The sequence below is a fragment of the Podarcis filfolensis genome (genome assembly GCF_964270895.1).
Source record: "Podarcis filfolensis genome assembly, chromosome: 5".
Taxonomy (NCBI): domain Eukaryota; kingdom Metazoa; phylum Chordata; class Lepidosauria; order Squamata; family Lacertidae; genus Podarcis; species Podarcis filfolensis.
In genome coordinates this window covers 15,423,556-15,443,350 of record NC_139608.1, presented here as the reverse complement: position 1 = coordinate 15,443,350, position 19,795 = coordinate 15,423,556, and the positions used below count along the sequence as shown (strand labels likewise).

The window sequence follows — 19,795 nt, the reverse complement described above, 5'->3', positions numbered from 1 at the left end:
ATTTCCAGTTCATGAATCATTAACTAAATAGAGCAATATTAAATATAATTAATATATGGATTTACAGATCACAGTAAAAGTACACAGAGATAATACAGTACTAGAGAATTACTATTACTTTGTAGTGTTAACACTGAGTTGTTTTAAAATATTGTATGCCCCTGACTTAAGCTCTTAAGGACCAGACTGCATGTGACATGAATCACAAGGTTTGACTTGAGTGCATGATCCTTTCCCTCCCAAAACAGATAGTCCAGCAAGGCCTATTCAGATCTGAAGCCTTTGATTGGGTTTAGGGGGCTTTAGCCCTTAGCCACTAGCTGTGGCCCTGGTCTCCCTCCCCCCCAATACACATTGTGGATGAGGGAGAGTCCTGAGGCTTGAAGGGCCATATTGTGCTCTCAGGTCTGAGCTTCCCCACTCCTGACATAAAAGGAGCCAAGCTGGAGTGGGCCCACAGATCTACCTAGTTTAGCATCCTTTTCTCAAGAGCTGCCTGCCAGATGCAGCTGGGAGCACACAAGCCAAGCATGAAGTTGACATTCCTCTTTTGCTCCCTTAGCAGGAAGTGCCCTGGGCAGTATTGTAGAGCAGAGATTCTGATCCTTCCTTTTCACCAATGAAGCAGAAGGCTAAAGATTTTGTTGAACTTTTTGAGAAAGGGTTTAAGACACCTTAAGCAGGTTTAGTGATTTGAACTAGGTTTTAGTGATTGTGCTGAACAGATGTCAGATGTTGTCCCTTTTAATAATAATAATAATAATAATAATAATAATAATAATAATAGTAATAATTTATTTATGCCCCGTCCATCTGGCTGGGCTTCCCCAGCCACTCTGGGCAGCTTCCAAAAAAATATTAAAATACTGTAATACATCAAACATTAAAAGCTTCCCTAAACATAGTTTCAAGTGAAATGTGAATGTGTTCTCTAAGTGTCCCTAGAAACTAAGAAAATGCCCTGGCACTTTTGAAAGAGAAACGTTAAGGAAGCAAATGCAAATATATGGAAAGCGGGTCTGGCACAGCAATAAAGTGCAATGGCCAGATCTTCAGACAGAGGCTAGTGTCTCAGTACAGATAGTCAGGAAGAGGATGTTTGAATAAAGTGACCTTTAAAAAAAAATAGCCACAGGAAAGATCCAAGAATGATAAAAACTGGATTTTAAGCTCTTTTGCAGCAACTCTGTTGCACATGCCAACCAGAATGCCACAATTAAGGCAGACAAGAATTAACCTAGGGAGTGTAAAAAAGAAACAGAAAAGCACGCAAGTCCTGCTGGGCTGTTAAGAAGCAATTAATTCACGTCTCCAGAAAAGCTCATCTGTCTGACATTCCCACCCACATGTATGTTTGAACTTAAGAGCATTGTGGTCACTGTTGCCAAGCAGCTTGACAAAGCTTACCCATTGTATCAGATCCCAAGCACCATCTAGAATTAAATAAGGTGACTGGAATCAGTAATGGGGGTGGAAGCAGGGCAGTAAACTGAAACTCAGTTCCAAGACGATGAGGATTTTGTTGGTAGCTATTTGTTCAGGAAGATGGTGTTCAAGATGTCTTAGATGGGACTGCACTTTCCCTAAAGGATCAGGTAATAGGGCTGGGCATATTCCTGGATCCAGCTTTGACACTGGAAGCCTAGGTAAGCTTGGTAGCCTCTGCAACAAAGAACCACTTGCATCCTCTCCCGGGTGGAGATAGCCTGTCCACAGTCATACATGCACCAGTATAATCTAGGATTGACTGCTGTAATTTGTTGTACAGTACATGGGACTGCCTTTGAAGACCATTCAGAAACTTTGGTTAGTTCAAAAAGTGGCCACTAGGCAGGGGTGGCTAATCTGTGGCCCTCCTGCTGGATTACAATTCCCACCCCCCACCCCCGACTTTTGATCATGCTGGCTGAGCTAGTTGGAAGTTGGAGCCCAAGAACGCCTGGAAGGCCAGATGCTTCATACCCCTAAACCAGGCTGTTGACTGGGACCAGTTGGAAGTATATCTCCCTAGTATTGAAAGAACTTCTCTGGGTTCCACTCTGCCTGCCAGTATATGGTGGTGGGTTTGCAAAACTACCGGCTTCATTTCATTATTTATTATTTAGTCCCTGCTCCCCCAATTGCAGCAAATATTATGTGTGTGGAACCTGTTTTAATTCTTCCGGGTCATGCGGCCAGCATGACTAAGCCGTTTCTGGCAAACCAGAGCAGCGCATGGAAACGCTGTTTACCTTCCCGCCGGAGCGGTATCTATTTATCTACTTGCACTTTGACATGCTTTTCAACTGCTAGGTTAGCAGGAGCAGGGACTGAGCAACGGGAGCTCACCCCGTTGCGGGGATTCAAACCGCCGACTTTCTGATCGGCAAGTCCTAGGCTCTGTGGTTTAACCCACAGCACCACCCACTTCCCTCGCAACTAAGTTAGGTCCATTGATTTCAATGGGTCTATGTTGGGCAAAATTTCATTGAATGCCACCTTGTGGTTCAGTTAGATGCATTCCAAGATGGCATGTATGCATGGAGCACATTATTATACCAGCAGCTACGTTCTCCTGAATGAATCTACAGGGCCCAAATTTGCATAGCAGCCTTTAAGGACAGGGAACCAATATCAGCTCAAGGACCACATTCTCATGTGGGCAACCTTTTGAGTGCCACACGGCATTGGTAGGAGAGGCCAGAGGAAAAAGAAGGCTGAGCAATGGTTGTTACTCTTACAGACTCATACAGTAATTTACATTTTACACCCAAACACCTGTCCATCCTCTAACTGACCAAGCAATAGACATGATGACATTTCAGCACCACTTCCAGCCAGGTAACAACTCCTGAAGAGGGCATGGTGCAGAGCCAGTGAGGGGCGTTGCCAGGCAGAGAGGTCTGGAGGGCTGAATTTGGCTTCCAGGCCTGACACTTCCCTCCCCTGCTTTAGGGAGTCAGGGGCACATGATGTCAAAAATTGAGGGCAGGCCTAGCATCATCTGGCATAACAGGTGACCCAGTAGATTAATCTTCTTATTAGAGAATGTTTGATTACAAATCCAAGGTACAGGCAGTGAAGCAGTATGCATCATTCCCATGCAAATCTGGTGCACGCAGAAGAAGTTTGAGCAAGTACATTAATAGTAGGAAGTGGCATATAACAAGGTATGCAGGTCTTTTCTGGGGAAGGTCAAAGCCAGACTTCAGTTAATGAATACTGTACTGAGAAAAGGGAGATCAGGGCAGTTAGCCTTGCGTGGGCTGGGCCAAGTTGTCTTCAACCGACTGCAGCTTCCAGTTATATGTCCTTGGCAAGGGAGTGCTTCTCTGAAACCAGACAAGGGGGTGTTGTCAGTATTAATCACCCCAGTTCTAATTGTAATGTGTCAGGCTACCTGGAACAGGTAATTTGACCTGTCCCTACATCTCACTAAGAAATGGATAACTTGTGAAGAGGCCCTTAGCATCTCAGTTCAGCCTGAGAGGTGTTAACTAACTGACAGGGAGAATTAAAGAGTAAACTGTGAGCTTGAGCAGTATAACCATCTGATCCGTCTGTTAGCCTCACAGTGTGCTTAACAGCACTTTAATCTTTCCAGCCCAACAGGATAAGTAATTATGGGGCAACAGACCTGTCATGTGGCAGAAGTAAACAGCTTCTTAAAAAATCAATTGTGGACTGATAACAGTCAGAACAATTCTGATCATTTTTCTGTTGCCAAGTGCATAATTTCAGGAACGATTCAGATTTTCAGAGGACGCACCAATTGCCTTAAAGACTAACACCAGCTTAACAGGTTAAATGTTAAAATAGGTTTATCAGCTCAGTGGAATGTGCTACTTGTAAGTAATTATGTGTTGTTTTTTTACAGCCCTCCTGAGAGATGGTCTGGGAGAAGGGCCTGTGATGTCAGAGTGGGGAGGGCTTAAACGCAGGGATGAAGGCTAATCAAGATAAATTGAGTTTGTATTTAAAGCAAAGTCATCGTTAGTTAAGAGTTTTTTGATGGGCTAATCCCAATGTGTCTTAAAAGCCAACCAAGCGACACAACCAGCCTGAAGAAAAGATCCACAGTGAAGTCACAAGCTCTTGGATATTCATACAATCTTGCCCAGTTTCAAAACTGAGGTCTTGGCAATTGCTGTAAGTATATACAATGGTTAATGATCGTAACTTATATGGAACATCAGGGTAATAAAAATTCCAGTTGTTTTAATGTTGCCTGTTGAGAAAGTGGTTGCTTTACATATGGAACCTGGTGCCAGAAGTAATGTTCAGATCATCATCATCTAATATTTATGAATAATTGACATTAATTTGAAATTGTTATTTGTTTTTATTGTGTTTGAGTTATTTTTAATCTTATAAATGGGATTGGCCAAATGTGGAAAGGCAGGGCACAGATGTTTTAAACAAATAAAATAACAGCTTGTTGAATTTATATTTCTAATTTTTAGCAATGCTGTAATTATCTCTACATGGTGATGCTATTAGTGGGGTACAAGACAAGCAACCTTTCCACAAGTCAGTTAATTTTGAATCCTTGGACTGGATCATGACAAATTTACATCCCATTGATTGTGATGTGTCTACTGTAAGCATTATTCAAGTCTGGATTCAACCCAATTAATTTAAACCAATGTACCGGTAACTTTACTAACTACAGAAGCCATTTAAAACCAAGAACTCCAGCTTATGGCTTGAGGATCAATTTGTATGAATTGTATTTTCCCCTGCTTTTTATTGTAAACCACCCTGAGTACTTTGTTATAGGATTGTATGTGAATACACATCATAATAATTCAAGTATTTTTCTGAGAGAAGGCATGAATGAGGTTGGGATAGGTGCAGAAGTAAGTTCTGGAGCTTTTGTTAAAGGCAGCATATTCTCTGTTGATCCCCATGATCTTATAGGGAATTTGCTGAAGAAGCTACTTAAAATCTCTTTCCCATCAATCTAAACACAAGAAAAATTACTCTGAACCTCTCTTACCTAATCTACTATAGCATGCTATGATTCTTGGCTTCACTCACTCACTTTCTATCTTTGGACAGATCCACACCATACACTTAAAGAACATCCAACACACATTTAAAACACATGACTTCCCTTAAAGAATCCTGGGAGCTGAGGCTTGGTAAGTATATGCGAATTGTAGTTATGGGAGGAGAAAACTACAGTTTCAAGAATTCTTCGAGGAGGAGCCATGTTCTTTAAATGCATGGTGTGGATCTGCCCTTTATCTTCTACTTCCTGTCTTTGATCAGCATTAGCTCCCTTTTGTTCTGGGAATACACCAGATTCATTATCTTGTTCACAGCAAGGTTCCTTTCCCAAAACATAATAATAATAATAATAATAATAATAATAATAATAATAATGCCTCCGCTGTACTTACATTATACCAGGGCTGATGGGAGTTGTAGTCCAAAACAACTGGAGGGCATCAGGCTGGCTGAACTAGAGCCACAAAGATTGAATGAACAACTATATAAATACAAAGCATGAGTTAGCATTTAAATATGCTCTCTTGCACTAAAGATTCTAAAAAGGTTTCAGAGATGGACCTTGGCTGTACATATAAAACTGAAAGTTAATTGAAGGGAAAAGAGTAGGCATTTTCAACAGTAGAACATATGTCACCAGATAAAGAGCTTAGACTTTTGTTTATTTTAAAAATCTGTTTCTTCAACCCTCTGCGCAGAATGGACACACACACACACTTTTGGGCTCTCATAACATGATTAACTGTATGGAAGTGCTTTTAGTCCATAAAGATTCTGCCCTTCCACCCTTTGCCTAATAAACCGAGACAGAATTAGCACTAGGTGAGTGGTTCTGCCTGCTGCCAAGAAGGGTTTGCTGAGGGTAAAACTCTAAAAGCAGAGATTAACTTGTCTTCATCCCTATAATGTGCTGTACAGTCCGGATTTACGGAATAGGATCAGCAGAGAGTCCTACACAAATGCAGTCTTGGACAGCTGGTGCATATTCTTTTACACAAACCCAGCTTCAAGGTTCTTAGCTATTTCACAGTCCTTATCTGGAGGGGCCATAGCTCAGGGAAGATCCCCTCATCTGCAAGCGTAAGGTTCCATTTTCAGTACCTACCATCTGTACCGGAAAGGACCTCCAAAAACTGGAGGTCTATGAGAGACCCATGCCTGAGACCTTAGGTAGTTGCTGCCTGTTGGGCTAGATGGCCCAGTGGACTGGCACAATATAGTCCGCCATCCTGTTTCCCACAGTTGCCAACCTGAGGCCTATGGCAAGAACAAAGCTTGGAGAGGAAAAACCATAAGCGCTGGTTCACATGTAACACTAAGCCAGCCTCTCATTTGTTTCTTCACAGCTTTGGAAAAAGGAGCAGTCTAATACATGCATTTGACCAGTGTGCAATGCCAGCCTGCTTGTTTGTTCAAGCTGTTATACTTCTTCTTACCATGACAAGCACACTGGGTCTGAAAATAGCTTATCATATATAGATGGTACCTCCAGAATTCTTAGCTGATTTCATTCTGGCAGGGCCTGGGAGGTAGTCCTTCAGATAAGCAGGACCTGTACAGTTTTATATTCCTCTCATGTATCACTGATATTTACAACATATCTGTTGTATTATAAATCATGCTTTCTCTTTTCCCCCCTCTCAGCTCATACCAGTTTCACCAATAACTAGTGGAAAAGCCATCTGCATCCCTCCATGACTCCTCGAGATCACATGAGAAAAATGTCAGTCCTTGGGGAACAGGGAACCTTGGAAGACAAGCATTTATACCGGTTAGCAAGTGGTATGGCAGCAGGCGGTAAGATGGAATACTGACCAACACTTCGGCCCCAAATATATCAAAGACCACCCATTTCCCTAGTGATCCTCTTGTGTGTTAAGATCAGCAGAAGGTCCCCTTTTGGAAGTTCTACCACCCCTAGAAGTGAGGGGAGGCAGTGGCCTGGGAAGGGGCAGCTCCTAGGTTGTGAAATTCCCTCCCCACAGATGTGCCCTCATTATGTAGTTTCTGTTGCATACCCTCCAACATCCTACTAGTCAACACTGGGATGCTTGTGGGAGCCAGCTGATTCGCATAAGAGTAGAAGACCAAAAAATTAGCACCATTTGGTCCAGCACTCTGGTGTGAGGCAGGGGATTTGTACGACAGCATGAGACCAAAAAATGGAACATTCCAGGATCCAATCAGAAGTGATGATGGCTTCTGTAATTCTGGGATGTCCCACTCAAATCGGAATGGTTGAGGGGTATGCTATCATATGTTGAAGACAAACATCTTTACCCTGGCTTTTAACACACGATATGCATGTTTTCAGGACCCACCCTAATTCTGTGACATTTCAGTTTTTAATATTTAAAAATCTATTGTCCTGGGACCTAATGGTGAAGAGTGGGTAAAAAATAGAAGAGAGAGAGAGAGATTAGATAGATAGAATAGAATAGATAGAGATATAGATATAGTGAGAGAACTTTGGCAGGTTGATATTGAGAGCAATGGCTACCATACTACTCCACCTAATTAAACGTTTCTCCACATTTCATTATAAATTCACTTTGTTTTTAAATTATATGTGTAATTTATGTGTTTATGTGCAGTATCACACTGATATCTGTTGCTCAAGAACAATATCTAAGTGGAAAAGTGGGGGAAATTGCAAATTATTTTACTGATTGCAATTAATCCCATAAAATACCATTTATATGGCAGCAAAATATTTTGTCATCCTGTTTTTCTTCAACTTTTATTAATGTTAGATAAATTTATCAACTGAATTTAGCAATGGAATTCTTAGAACCTTGAAATAAGGGGGTGAAGATACTATTTCAGATAATTTTTGGTTTGGACTCTGATTTCTGGCATCTATGATGTATATTTACTCAAAGAAACATGGTCTAATTTGTGTTAGAATTGCGACAGCGACAAGAGATTATAATGAGAAACCAGATGATGGCAGTAAATCCACAACTAATGGGAGCAGGTCAGCAGAGAATCCAAGCCATTCCTACACAGTTTGAGCCTCGGTTCATGGAAAGGTATTTCTCTTTCAACTGTTAAAAGAGGCTTTGTCTAAACTATTAATTATGAAGGAAAAAACACATCCTCTGCCTGCAGCTGTCATAATGCTTAAAGAATGATTATACTAGTTATGGATTATGAGAACTGTCATCCAAAACATCTGGAGAACACCTGGATGGAAAAAGCTGACCTGAAGACTAAACTAAGGTCCCATCTGCACCATATATTTACAGTGGTATCATACTACTTTAAAAAGCATTGGTTTATCCAAGGAATCATGGGAACTGTAGTTTGTTACTAAGAGTTGTCAGGAAACTCCCTCCCCACAATTTCTCTTACAAAGCTACAATTCTCAAAATTGTTTAACAATGAATCCCTCTTCCCAGGAAATGCTGGGATTGGAAGCTCTGTGAAGGGAGCAGGGGTATTCTAACAACTCAATGCTAGTGGTGGTTTATGTGTTATTGTTACTGAACTTGCCCTTTATGGGTGGTGGGTAAGAAATGTGAGTCTGGCATACTTAACATAAATTAGCCTTTAAATATGCATTGGTTTTCTACAGAGTATAAGCACTGGGTGGTAAAAGAACGGTCTTGTTTGATATCCACAAGTTATTGTATTAGTTGCATAATATCTAAGCATAAAATAGCATATATTTGATTGGCAGTTCTAAAAATGCTTTAAGGTTTCCTGGTCCTTTCTCCACAGACTCCCCACCCCCCTTTGTAAGCTGTGGCACTGTCTCTTTCTACTTTTATCATGCTCTGTCCATCGGCAGGCAATCTGCTCATCAGTAGGGGCAGTGGCTCTGTCAAGTGTTTATTATAGCTGTATTCCAGGGCTCTGGATTAACCATAGGCTGACTGGTCTATTTTGCCAATTAGTGTGCCATTTATATGGCAGCAAAATATTTTGCCATCCTGTTTTTATTCAACTTTTATTAATGTTAGATAAATTTATCAACTGAACAGCTTTCCTCTATAGTAACTGCTGCAAAGATGTCCCTGCCTTAACCAGATACTTCTCTACCATCCTAGAGATTTGTTACCTTCAACTGAGATGTTGGCACCAGCTGATCCCAGGCAGATTCACGTAGCTTCCCACCTTGGCCCTTCGGTTCCACAGCATGCCACCATGCCAAACCTTTTATCCAACCGTGTTTACCAAGGGGCAGGTAAGAGACAATGATGGCTGGAGCATTCTCACCCATCAATAACGGTTGTCATAGTGCTTGGCTGGGGAACTTGTGGCCTTCCAGATGCTGAATTACCTCTGGTCACCGGCCATGCTGGCTGTGAATCCAAGGAATATGGCAAGGTGACGCAAGCCCTGGAACAGTTCCTTCCTGCCTACGTCTTCCTCTGCATTTGGGGATCAAGACTGAAAAAACAAACTTGTAAGGAAAACCAGCTATTGCTACATGTAAAAATGAAAATGAAGGCAGCTTACATCTTGCTCCAACTCTATGATTCTGTGATTCAGAGCTACTGTTGAATACATAGCTGCAAAGTTATGCACATCTCATCAATTAGTTAATCAGCTTGTGCACCCCACATGGTACTTCCCATGCACAAGTGGGAGGTGCCAGTGGGCCCAGCAAAGCACCATAATTTGCAGAAGTATAATTTTTTTAAGAGAAAAAAACCCACTAGCCCTCCAATCAGTTGTTGCTTGTCCACCCATCTGCAGGTAGTATGCCCAATGACTGAGCATGCTCAGTAGATATGGACTACTGACTGACTGTTGCAGACGGTGGGTGGGTTCAGAAACTAAGGTGGGAGGGGGAATGGAATGGAATAGAGGAGGCTGGCTGGAACACTGAACAGGACCACACCACAGTGCAACATTTTGCTGCAGATCCCATTTCTAAATAACATTAGCAGATACGATGAAATATTAAAAACACACTGTCCAACAACCAGAAACACACCTTGAGAGGTAGGAACCATGAGGGGTTGGACCATGTGAAAAGGCTAGACTGCCATCTATGGGTAGAGATATTGAATACACCATAATTCTTTATTACAGGCTGTGGGGAAAGGATGTGCCATGTTAACAAGAATCTGGGTCACTGAGACAGTCCATTCACATGCTTGGAATTCTTCAACTGTCAGACAGATTCCAGAACACATAGGCATCTTTCACTTTTCCTCGATACAATACAAAATATACATTCACTCTTCCTCTTAGCAAACATTTCTATGCCATGTAACATTTTTCAAATAATTATCTGTTGCAAGATTTGGATTGAAAACTGGCAATGCATGCAGACCTCAACTGTGGAATCTGGTAGCCAGTGTGCTCCACTAAATGATTTTATGCACCATAAATTTCACAATATTCAGTGGGGGTAAGGGTGGGGAAAACCACTTAACTTTTGTGTTTAAATGCTACAATCCAAACAAGCACTTAACTTGGAAGCAAGTTCTATTGGAAATCAGTGGGGCTTCTTTACAAGTAAAATATACTTCAGATTGTGGTGCCTGTTAATAATGTCAATCTGGTTCTCCAGGAAGTGAGGAACTTAAGAACATCAGAAGAGCCCTGCTGGGTGAGGCTAGTGGCACACCTAGTCCAGCATCCTGTTCTCACAGTGGCCAACCAGATGCCTGTGGGAATCCTGCAAGCCAGACATGAGTACAACAGCATTCTGCCCACCTGTGATTCCCAGCAACTGGTATTTAGTGGCCAGGGAAAATGCTCCTCACCAATGACTGGGTCAGGCCTTTGAGAGGAAGACAGCAGAGCTTTTTTAAGTTTTAACTTTTTTAAGTTTTAAGATTTCCCCATTGCAAAGCCCAGGAATGAAGCCCTCATCTAGGGCACTGCATGAGATAGGGTGCAGGCTTAAATAGCAATGCTAGGGAAACTGTTGTGTGACACAGACCTTGGCAGCGAAGTGCCAGGATGTTTGCTAGATAGTGAACGAGTCTGCAACTGAAATTCACTTGCCCTACTTCTTTTGCAGAAACCCTTGAGGCTTTCTTTAAAAAATGCACATCACTGCATGATTACATGTTGTAGCTATTCTTCTCTCCAATAGCTGCCCTTTCGTTTGTTTTGTGTGCATTAACCTGCATTTACATGACATAACTATTCAACCAATAATATTTAACCCTCTACCCATTTTTTTTTAAGGCTATAGTTTCCTCCAACCAGAATCCATGGAAGCTGTAACCAGACGGCAGGAATTGGTTCAGAAACAGAATATTGCCAGGTAGAGTAATTTCAATAGAACTTGGAATAATAATGGGGAAAGGCAGAGCTCTTAATTTTTCTGCTAGTTTTCTTCACTGTCCTACTAGAATGAATTAAGATAGTGGGCACCTTTAACACTTTGACACTCATACTTCACACTTGGGGCTTCCTGGCAGGTTTCCCAGTCATCTGGTTGGCCGCTGTGAGAACAGGATGCTGGACTAAATGGGCCATTGGCCTGATCCAGCAGGCTTTCTTATGTTCTCTTTGTAACCCGTTTGTTCAGTATTTATCCTGGTTTGCTTGCACAAAGTTTACATGGTGTTTAGACTATGTCTTGTCTTTACTGAACATTTGCTCTGATTTGTTCATGGGGCAGTTATTCATCTTGATTTGCTTGTTGGGTGCTTACATGACTTCTTGTTACTCATTTGTTCATCCCACACATTTCTGAGCATTTCCCCAACACTTTCCTGGGCTTTTTAAAAAAATTGTTCTTACAGTGACAGCACACTTTAACTGCACAACCTTAAAGTTCCAGTATGGACTTGTATCCCTCCTACAAAAGTACTGGCAGTCTATCCTAAGTATGAAGTCAGCTAAGCAGTATTATTGGGTTTGTGGGCTGGAATTGGTTAAGAGTTTCAACATGACTCCTCTTTAGGCATTCAGTATGAATCCATGAAGGTGCTCTCAGGCACAACTGGGCGAGCCTGCCCCTTAGACGCTGAAGCATATATCAGCCATGCCCCCTGGCCAACAGAGTCTGCATTAATCTGAAGGGGGCCCTATGCACACTGAGCTTCCTCCATGGGGAAATGAAGCATGCTCAGTTGGGAAGGGGGCATATAAGTTGCGTCAATGTTCAAGCATGAGAGCTACTCTTTGTTTTCCAGCTTTGGTGAAGTTATCATGTGATTGCCATATGCTGAGCTCACATGAACAGCTGCATTATATAGAGTGGCTCTCTCAAGGCCTCAGGCAGAGAAGGCTAAATAGTTCATCTCCTTTTATGCATTCCTCATTGCTTATACCATGTTCGTTGCATAGGATGGAGATGGAAATGAATGCCATTTTCCAACAAAAAGAAATAGAGAAAGCTCACCGCAAAGGATTGTTGGGGCTGGAAGGCCCCTTTCTTTATCACGGCATGCCGGCTAGCCCAGTTGCTTTCCGAGGGAGGCACAGGGTACCCGAGGGCCATCTTCCTAACGACTTGTACGTTCATCGTACTACTCTTGATGAACTTCATGGCAACACCATGGTGATGGCCACGAGCCCATACCCACCCGTCAGCACTCTGCAAAGAGAGCGAGGCCGTCGGCCTGGCAGAAGAGCTGGGAATCACAAAGCCACCGAGTGTAACACCAATGGCATCAAGAGCCAAGCAGAGGACAAGAGCATAGACCCTTCCTCCGCAACCGCTGAAGAAGAGAAAGACGACAAAAAAGAAACAGAAGCGGAGATGCTGAGCAAGCATGAACAGAACAAGGTCCAAGCAGAGCCTTCTGCTGCAGCCACCAAAAATGACAAGGAATACGAGCATGGCTTGAGAAAACACTCTGGCAGCCATGAAATGCCCAGCGAAGCAAATGGGTGCAGCAACGGAAATGAGAAAGATCCCAACAGTTCTTGCACAGCCTTTGATGAGAAGTACACTTATCCGTCAGCGTTCACATTCTCTGCTCTGCCATATGGCTTCTCTGTACCCAGCAACCCACTGCTACCATCAGGTAAGTTAAATTTACCTGCATTTCACACTTTGGAGACCTTCTTTAAAAAGTGAAAGGGCAAAAATGCACCCGTTTTCTGTGTTTAGCACTGAGCTGTACATGGGCGCCTGCTTTTTCAAAACCTCACCTGAAAGCCATGGACATAGCCAGGATTTAAGTTGGGGGCGGGCGGATCACCCACCTATCATCCTCCTCTGTCTTGCAGATTCGGAATGAAATGTCTCAACAACAGTTGTTTTAAATTTTCTTTTAACCCCAAGTGCTCATAAATACCTGTCAAAATCTTTCTACAATTTCTACTTTTAGTTAAGTATTTTTATCTACTTGATGGTGGGGCAGCTGCCCCCCCCCCCCCGCCTATGCCCAATGTGAAAGCCTTAGGAAAGGATTTTATTGGGACAGTGGTGACAGTAGAAGTATAGGTAATGAAGGATGGGGAACATTTTTTCCACCCATAGGCTGCATTCCCTTTTGAACAACCTTAATGGGGGGGGGGGGTTTGCTAGTGGTGGATGGGAGCAGAGACAAAAGGTAGGCAGAGCAATAAATGTAAATTTTACCTTTTACAGTAGGTTAGTTTCCACCCACTCACACATGGCTCTCTGTCCCCCCATCCAGGCAAGCAGCGGGTATTATCCTAATTTAAGGACATATTCCAGCCAGGCATAAACTCTCAAGGAGAATGACCTGGGGAGAAGCAAGTGGCGGCGGCAGTGGCGGCGGCTGGGGAAACAAGTGGCCCAAGGGTCAGACAGAGAGACCTGGAGGGCAGCATTTGGCCTCCAGGCCAGAGGCTCATAATCTCTGGAGTGTGGGATGTAGAAGGGAATGGCTGGAGACGTAGGAGGAAGACAGGTAGCAACATGCAGTGCAATTCTGCCACTTCAAGAACTAAGCTTTTTACAATAACTACAGGAAGCTTTCTTTTTAAAAAAGTAATCTATTTTTTTCAGGAAATCTAAATTCTGTGTTACATATAGGTTGTGTGTGAAATCCATATGCATGGAATCATAGGTGATAAGGAACAATGGTGATACAGAGTATTGTCATGGATAAACTAAAAGCTGCATCGAAACTGTGTGCAGTGACCCATTTTATTCAAAGCATGACCAGAAAAGGGGAGGCAGAATCCTGGAACCCTGAGGGGATCAAAAACAGAAGTCAGGAGAACTAAGTCCCCCTCCCCTTCATCATGCTCTGCTGCAAATCATCTTGTTCCAAGATTTCTCTGAAGAGGAGAAATGGCTGTTGTGGTTACTTTACACACAGCTTTAGTGTAATATCTAATTTAACCCCTAGCATACAACATAAATTCAAAACCTGCACGTTAAGATTTGATTTGCTTGCCACTCACTGAATGCAAAAACTATTTTTTGCTTCCATTCCCATAGCCACTTCCAGCCTGATTCTGAATGGAGAAGACATTTCTGCCATTGAAGATATCCGCAAATGGACTGTTGAAGACGTATACAGTTTTATCATCAGCCTTCCAGGATGTTCAGACTATGCACAGGTTATTGCAACAGTTGAGGTTTTCTTAATGAGAATGATGGTTCTTGGAGGCTTGACTTCTTTTATTTAACCAACAAACTTCACTAACAACAAAAAGAACTCTGGTGTAAGAACTGTAAGGAAAAGGAAGAAAAGCATAGGAAAATCCAGTTGCATTCAGTTCTCATAAGACTCAATGGGAGTTACAAAAAAGATATTTCCTTTCGGCCTGTTCCTTCCCAAACCATTCCCCTTAAAGTAATAATATAGGTTGAATTCAGGTAGTCATAAAGATTAAATAATTGTTTAATCTTCTACAAAGGGATCTATCAATGGTTTTAAAATATGAAATTGTTGGCTAAGGTTCAGCCAAAAACAAAGATGTTTAAGTCTCATTGGTTTCAGTGGGAGTGTGAGAAACAGGCTTAAGCTGCCCTCTGAAATTTATGGGTCTTAATTTAATCGAGGTTTTGCGGAGTTGTGCCCCTACATTTTTGTATATTTTGATTAAAACATAATTAAAAAAAAAACTACTTAGAAGTACTTGCCATGGAATAAATGTTCCAATAGTGTGAAGAAGAGCTAAAGCTAAAGCGAAGAAGAGCTAAAGCATTATTTACATTGGCACAGCAAATGATCAAAGAGTACCTGATTGTTAGTAAAGCTAAGCAGGTCCAGACCTGGTCAAAACCTTGGATGGGAGAGTAATAGGAACTCCATGCAAGAAGAGCATTGAATGGCTGGGGTAGCCAGTCTGGTACCCACCAAATGTTGTTGGACTCCAGCTCTCATCAGCATAGTCAATGGTCAGAGACCATGGAAGTTGCAGTACAACAATATCTGGAAGGCATTACATTGGCTCTCTCTGGGGTAACTAGGGAACCATTGGCTAAATTCCTCTCTGAGGGATACCTCTAATGGACACCAACCAAGAGGCACAGAGAATGAAATGCCTGTGGCAAGAAAATGTATTGGTAGACTACTAATAAGATGCTTGCATTGCAGGGGGTTGGACCCTGGTGGTCCCTTCCAACTCTACAATTCTAGTAGAAGTTGTGAGCTGTGGCATAGCCTAGCCACCTCCATTCGCTCACTTCTGAAAGTGACACTCCAGGAAAACTAATTGTTGAGATTTGGACAGGTTACAATTTAAATCCAAAACATAAACTAATCAGTAAAATTAAGTTATTTTTGGGCTGTCGGTCTAAGATCTCCCACATCTAAAAGTGGAACTTTACCTATCAAAATCCAGTCAAAATGTGTGGGATGTGAAACACAGGAACAGTCAATTACAACATTCCTAGAGTGTACATGTTTAGACAAGGGGAGGGATGTTTGTCCAGCCAGCAGGTAAACTTCCTGTTTCCCTCGGAGCTGGGACAGACTTCCTCCGCGTGTGACTAGAGGTGGGTGTGGCCTCACCTGTGAAGGTAATGACAAAAGCACAGGGCAGGGGCAGCCATCTCTCTCTCTCTTCTCTTCCTTCGAAGAAGCAACATCTATTAAGCTAAAGATGCCCTCTTGGCTCCCAGCCAAGAGAGGACAAAGGAACTATCTTCTTATAAGATGGATACCAAATGTATATTACTTTATTAAGCCTAAGTCTTCCTTTCTGGGATCTGATGTGAACAGAATGTGAGTAAACCCTTTTTATACTTTCGTAAAGGACTGTGTCATGTCTTGTATTTTAAGAGGGAATAAAGGGGAAATTACCAGAGTGATTATTATAGAGGTTCTAGTGAACCTGAGCAAACGCTACGGTTGCAAACTTAAGATAAAGGGGAATGTTTTACTCTGCTGATATTTTGGGAACTTGTTAACACAAGTTGAATAAGGATATAATCAGTCAATATATCCTCTCCTGCATCCCTGTACATTCCCACAAAATGAAATGTTCCGGCACTATTTCTACTCAGACTTTGGTGAATCTCTGAGTGTAGAGTTGCACAGGTATAGGGACAGCATTTGGAATACTTTTCTACAATACCAAAACTCTGGATTTGGCACACTGATGAAATAATTAAAAGGGTGCTGTTGATTTATCCTGGTGACTGTGATGTATCATTAAACAAATATATTTTCCTCTAGTTAGAGCATGTTTTTGCTACTTTTGATTTGGTAATTGCCACAATGTGGAAAAATTGAAAAGTGTTTTCACCAACCACATTTTCCTTTTTGTTAAAGATATTTAAAGATCATGCCATTGATGGAGAAACCTTACCGCTACTCACAGAAGAACATCTTTTGGAAACAATGGGATTAAAACTTGGACCTGCATTAAAGATTCGGTCTCAGGTACAGCCAGTAGACATAGTGAAAATCAAAATATGGAATGAAAGATGTGTCCTAGAAAATGTGTGTATGTCTAGCATTTTCACTCTCTTGTTGTGGCTTGTGTTGAGCTCTCTGCCTGACCCCAAATGATAGGCAGGAAATTATTTCTGTAACATTTTAAATTCACAACATACTCTGCTGTTTAAAAATGTAACTGGACATAAGACTAGACAGATCTGCTTAAAAAGGCTGGGATATTACTGAGAATACGGAGGGTATCTTAGTGATATCCACATCTGGCTCAAACACTGAGATGCATGCATCTCCACAGTAGGTTTTCAGGATATGATTAAAGAACAGCTTCTATGCTCTTGGTTCATTGTTTCCACACCCAACTGGAAGTGCAAAAGTGGAACAAGAGACCCAGAGAGTCACTAGCACAACATGAAGTTCAGAATCCAGTAGCATTCCAAGACTCACAAAATAAGGCTGAAACTGCCCTGAATTTTAATAGCAAGCATAGCTAGAAATATTTAACCTAGAGACTGAAACATCACTGAGTGTGCATTGCAAAGCCAATGTTGGAATAGTTAAAATTAGTCCAGTCCAGTAAAATTGACCAAAAATCCCATTTACAACATGGTTAACAATAAAACCATGTTTAACAGATTATTACAACTGGGAAAGGTACATGATGTACAGGATTTAGAGCGAAAATCCAATATGTCTCCCATCTATACAACACAATGTGCATGTTGTACAGTATATGCCAATGTCATCAACACTGGCTGTGTGTATGTGTGTTAAGACTGCACTCTAACTTTTATGCAGCACACACATTTGGTAGCCCACATATGATTAAACTGACTTCCAAAACCAAAAAAGAGACGTGTAAATGTTTTTAAAAGAAGCAGCTACCCCCTTTCCTTCCTTCCCCAGACTAGTAAAATATTGTTTACTTTAGCCTTTATTTCTCTGGCTGTTCTTTTAAAGAAAAAAGGTTAATAAAAATCCACTTCCCTTTTATCTATACAAACAATTAAGATTTAGTGCAAGTCCATCCTACATACCTATCTTCTGTCAGTTTGAATTAACCTTATTGGTCTTGAAATACTGTTGTTTTTCATTTTAATCATTGTGCAGCTCTTATTGTCTCCTCAGCTTCTCTCTCCCTTCCTCTCTTTAACCTTATCTGATCAAATCCATGACTTGCACTATTGATGGCTCAGAGCATGATAAATGGCAGTACTTGCAGAGAAGGAAAACACTGAACTATTAAGCAGGGGTGAAGGAAGGGGGTGCGGTGGGGACGGTCCGACCCGGGTGTCACCACTGAGGGGGGTGACAAAATGGTGGGTGGCACTCACAGCGGGGCCTGCAGAGCGCCCGAGCCACGCGTCTCTCCTGGGAGTGACGTGGTGGCTTGAGTGCCCGCAGGCTCCACACTGCCCCAAACAGTTTTCCCTCCACCTCTCCTTCAGCTGTAGGGCGGCTGAGTGGGAGGAGGCAGGCAGACTCCTCGGAGGCCCCACGGAGTGTTCTGCTTGCTCCGCTGCTGCTATTAAGTGCCACTTTTCCTTTTTCAATATAAATTGTGCCAAAGCTCTTCAGCCATGCCTAGATTTGGAGGAGAGGGAGAGTCAATGGAAGACATCCCTGATTAATTTACTAGTCCAATTTGCTGCCGTGAAATGGCTGGATCACCCAGACCTAGAAGGCCCAAATGTCATGTCCTTATCAGTCCTGTGGACAATTTGCTATAGAATGTATGTGTAAAGTTAAGCTGGGCATCAAATGTAATCATTATTTTTAAAAGTAATTACTGTAATTGCTTATCTCTCTAAAGGTGTCCCGGCGTCTGGGCAATGTATTCTACATGATGAATCTTCCTTTGTCCATGCCCACTCCATCTGCTGCGGGCAAGACTTCTGAACCTCCTCCAGATATGCCATTGCCTCTTCAGTGCAACAGTCCTCACGATGCTCTGACCAGTCCTTGCTCCCAGGACCCTGAAACTTCAAAAACAGTTGAACAGATTGTTGCGGAAAGCAGGGAAAATACATCTGATGTAGTTGGAGCTCAGACCGATTTCCAGATGATCAACTACCAGAAAACTTGAAGCAAGTGACACAGTAGAACAGGCAGTATAATGAAGCCAGTGGATTTGTAAAAAAAAGTTTAAACTTTGGAAATGTGAAGTAACCTGTGTTCAATACAGTTTATTAAATTTATTTTTTTAAAGAACTGAAATCTGCGCAATTTATTTAGCAAACATGAATGCATCAAGGGAGTTTTCCTAAGTCCCCAATAGGAACTTTGTATGGGAAGCTTTGTATACTGCTGGCCTCCTGCTCCACTACTGCCCTTAATATTCCTGGGGGTGTGTGCTAAGGGCAAGTGGGAGCAGATCAGAAGAGGTATAGATTCTCCCAGGATGATAGTCCATCAAGTAGGTTACAACTGTAAGAACAGGAGGCTCTGCAGATATTATACTTGTTCTCTTCTTGGTCCTCTATCTATTTTGTTGGACTGCCAACAGGGAAAACAAAACATTATAAAAACAGGAACAAGTAAAAACTGGAATTTTGAAGCGATAGATCCAGTCTTATGGGTCAGGGAAAGCCTGGGCAAATAAAAGTCTTCACAAGGCATCTGAAGCAATGAATAGATGGTTTGCTCCAGAAGGATGTGGAATCCTTTGGGAGATTGCTTGGAAGAATATAGAGAGAAAAATGGACAAAAAATCCCTCCCTCCTTCCCGTTAGCAGGACCTTACACAACACTGCATCCTTTTTCACAAACAAAAGGGACCTTCTAAGGATACAAACAAGGACACCTTCTGTCTGGTGAACCCACAATTTTTACGCTGGATATTTGACTCACGTTCAGAGTTGCTGTGTGTCAACAATTGGTTCAGCCTCCTCCTGTCACTGGCCATTCAAAAGTTCTATGAAACTATGCAAAATAATTAGGATAAAAATAAAAACAATAAAATGATGATGTATTTTACAAGCATTCTCCACAAGCTTTAGAAGGATAAGGGCATTGGAAAAATGTACAGAAACCCATCAGGAGAAAGCAAGCTAAACTGC

At 42.0% G+C, this 19,795-nt stretch overlaps 2 protein-coding genes across 12 annotated transcripts in view; one reads left to right on the top strand and one right to left on the bottom strand.

Annotated features, from left to right (window-relative positions):
- Window positions 1-18,634, bottom strand: part of LRRC31 (leucine rich repeat containing 31) — a 40,265-nt gene extending 21,631 nt beyond the window's left edge. For 4 of the 11 annotated variants that reach the window (XM_083613293.1, XM_083613292.1, XM_083613283.1 and 1 more), the window contains exons 1-2: window positions 6,644-6,733; window positions 5,385-5,473 (exon numbers count right to left, since the gene is read on the bottom strand). The gene's annotated coding sequence lies outside the window, so the exon portion shown is untranslated. Of the gene's footprint in view, window positions 1-5,384; window positions 5,474-6,643; window positions 6,734-9,055; window positions 9,183-9,213; window positions 9,388-18,526 lie in introns of those variants that run through there. The other 7 variants (XM_083613290.1, XM_083613284.1, XM_083613287.1 and 4 more) reach the window with 5 other exon arrangements.
- SAMD7 (sterile alpha motif domain containing 7) lies at window positions 6,687-19,578 on the top strand (the record flags this gene model as incomplete). Its single annotated transcript, XM_083613620.1, has 8 exons — window positions 6,687-6,789; window positions 7,898-8,024; window positions 9,045-9,181; window positions 11,146-11,224; window positions 12,256-12,938; window positions 14,330-14,451; window positions 16,614-16,724; window positions 18,550-19,578. The coding sequence occupies 8 exons, from the start codon at window positions 6,687-6,689 to the stop codon at window positions 18,820-18,822; spliced, it is 1,635 nt and encodes a 544-aa protein (XP_083469746.1). The 3' UTR covers window positions 18,823-19,578.
- Between the last annotated feature and the right edge of the window lie 217 nt (window positions 19,579-19,795).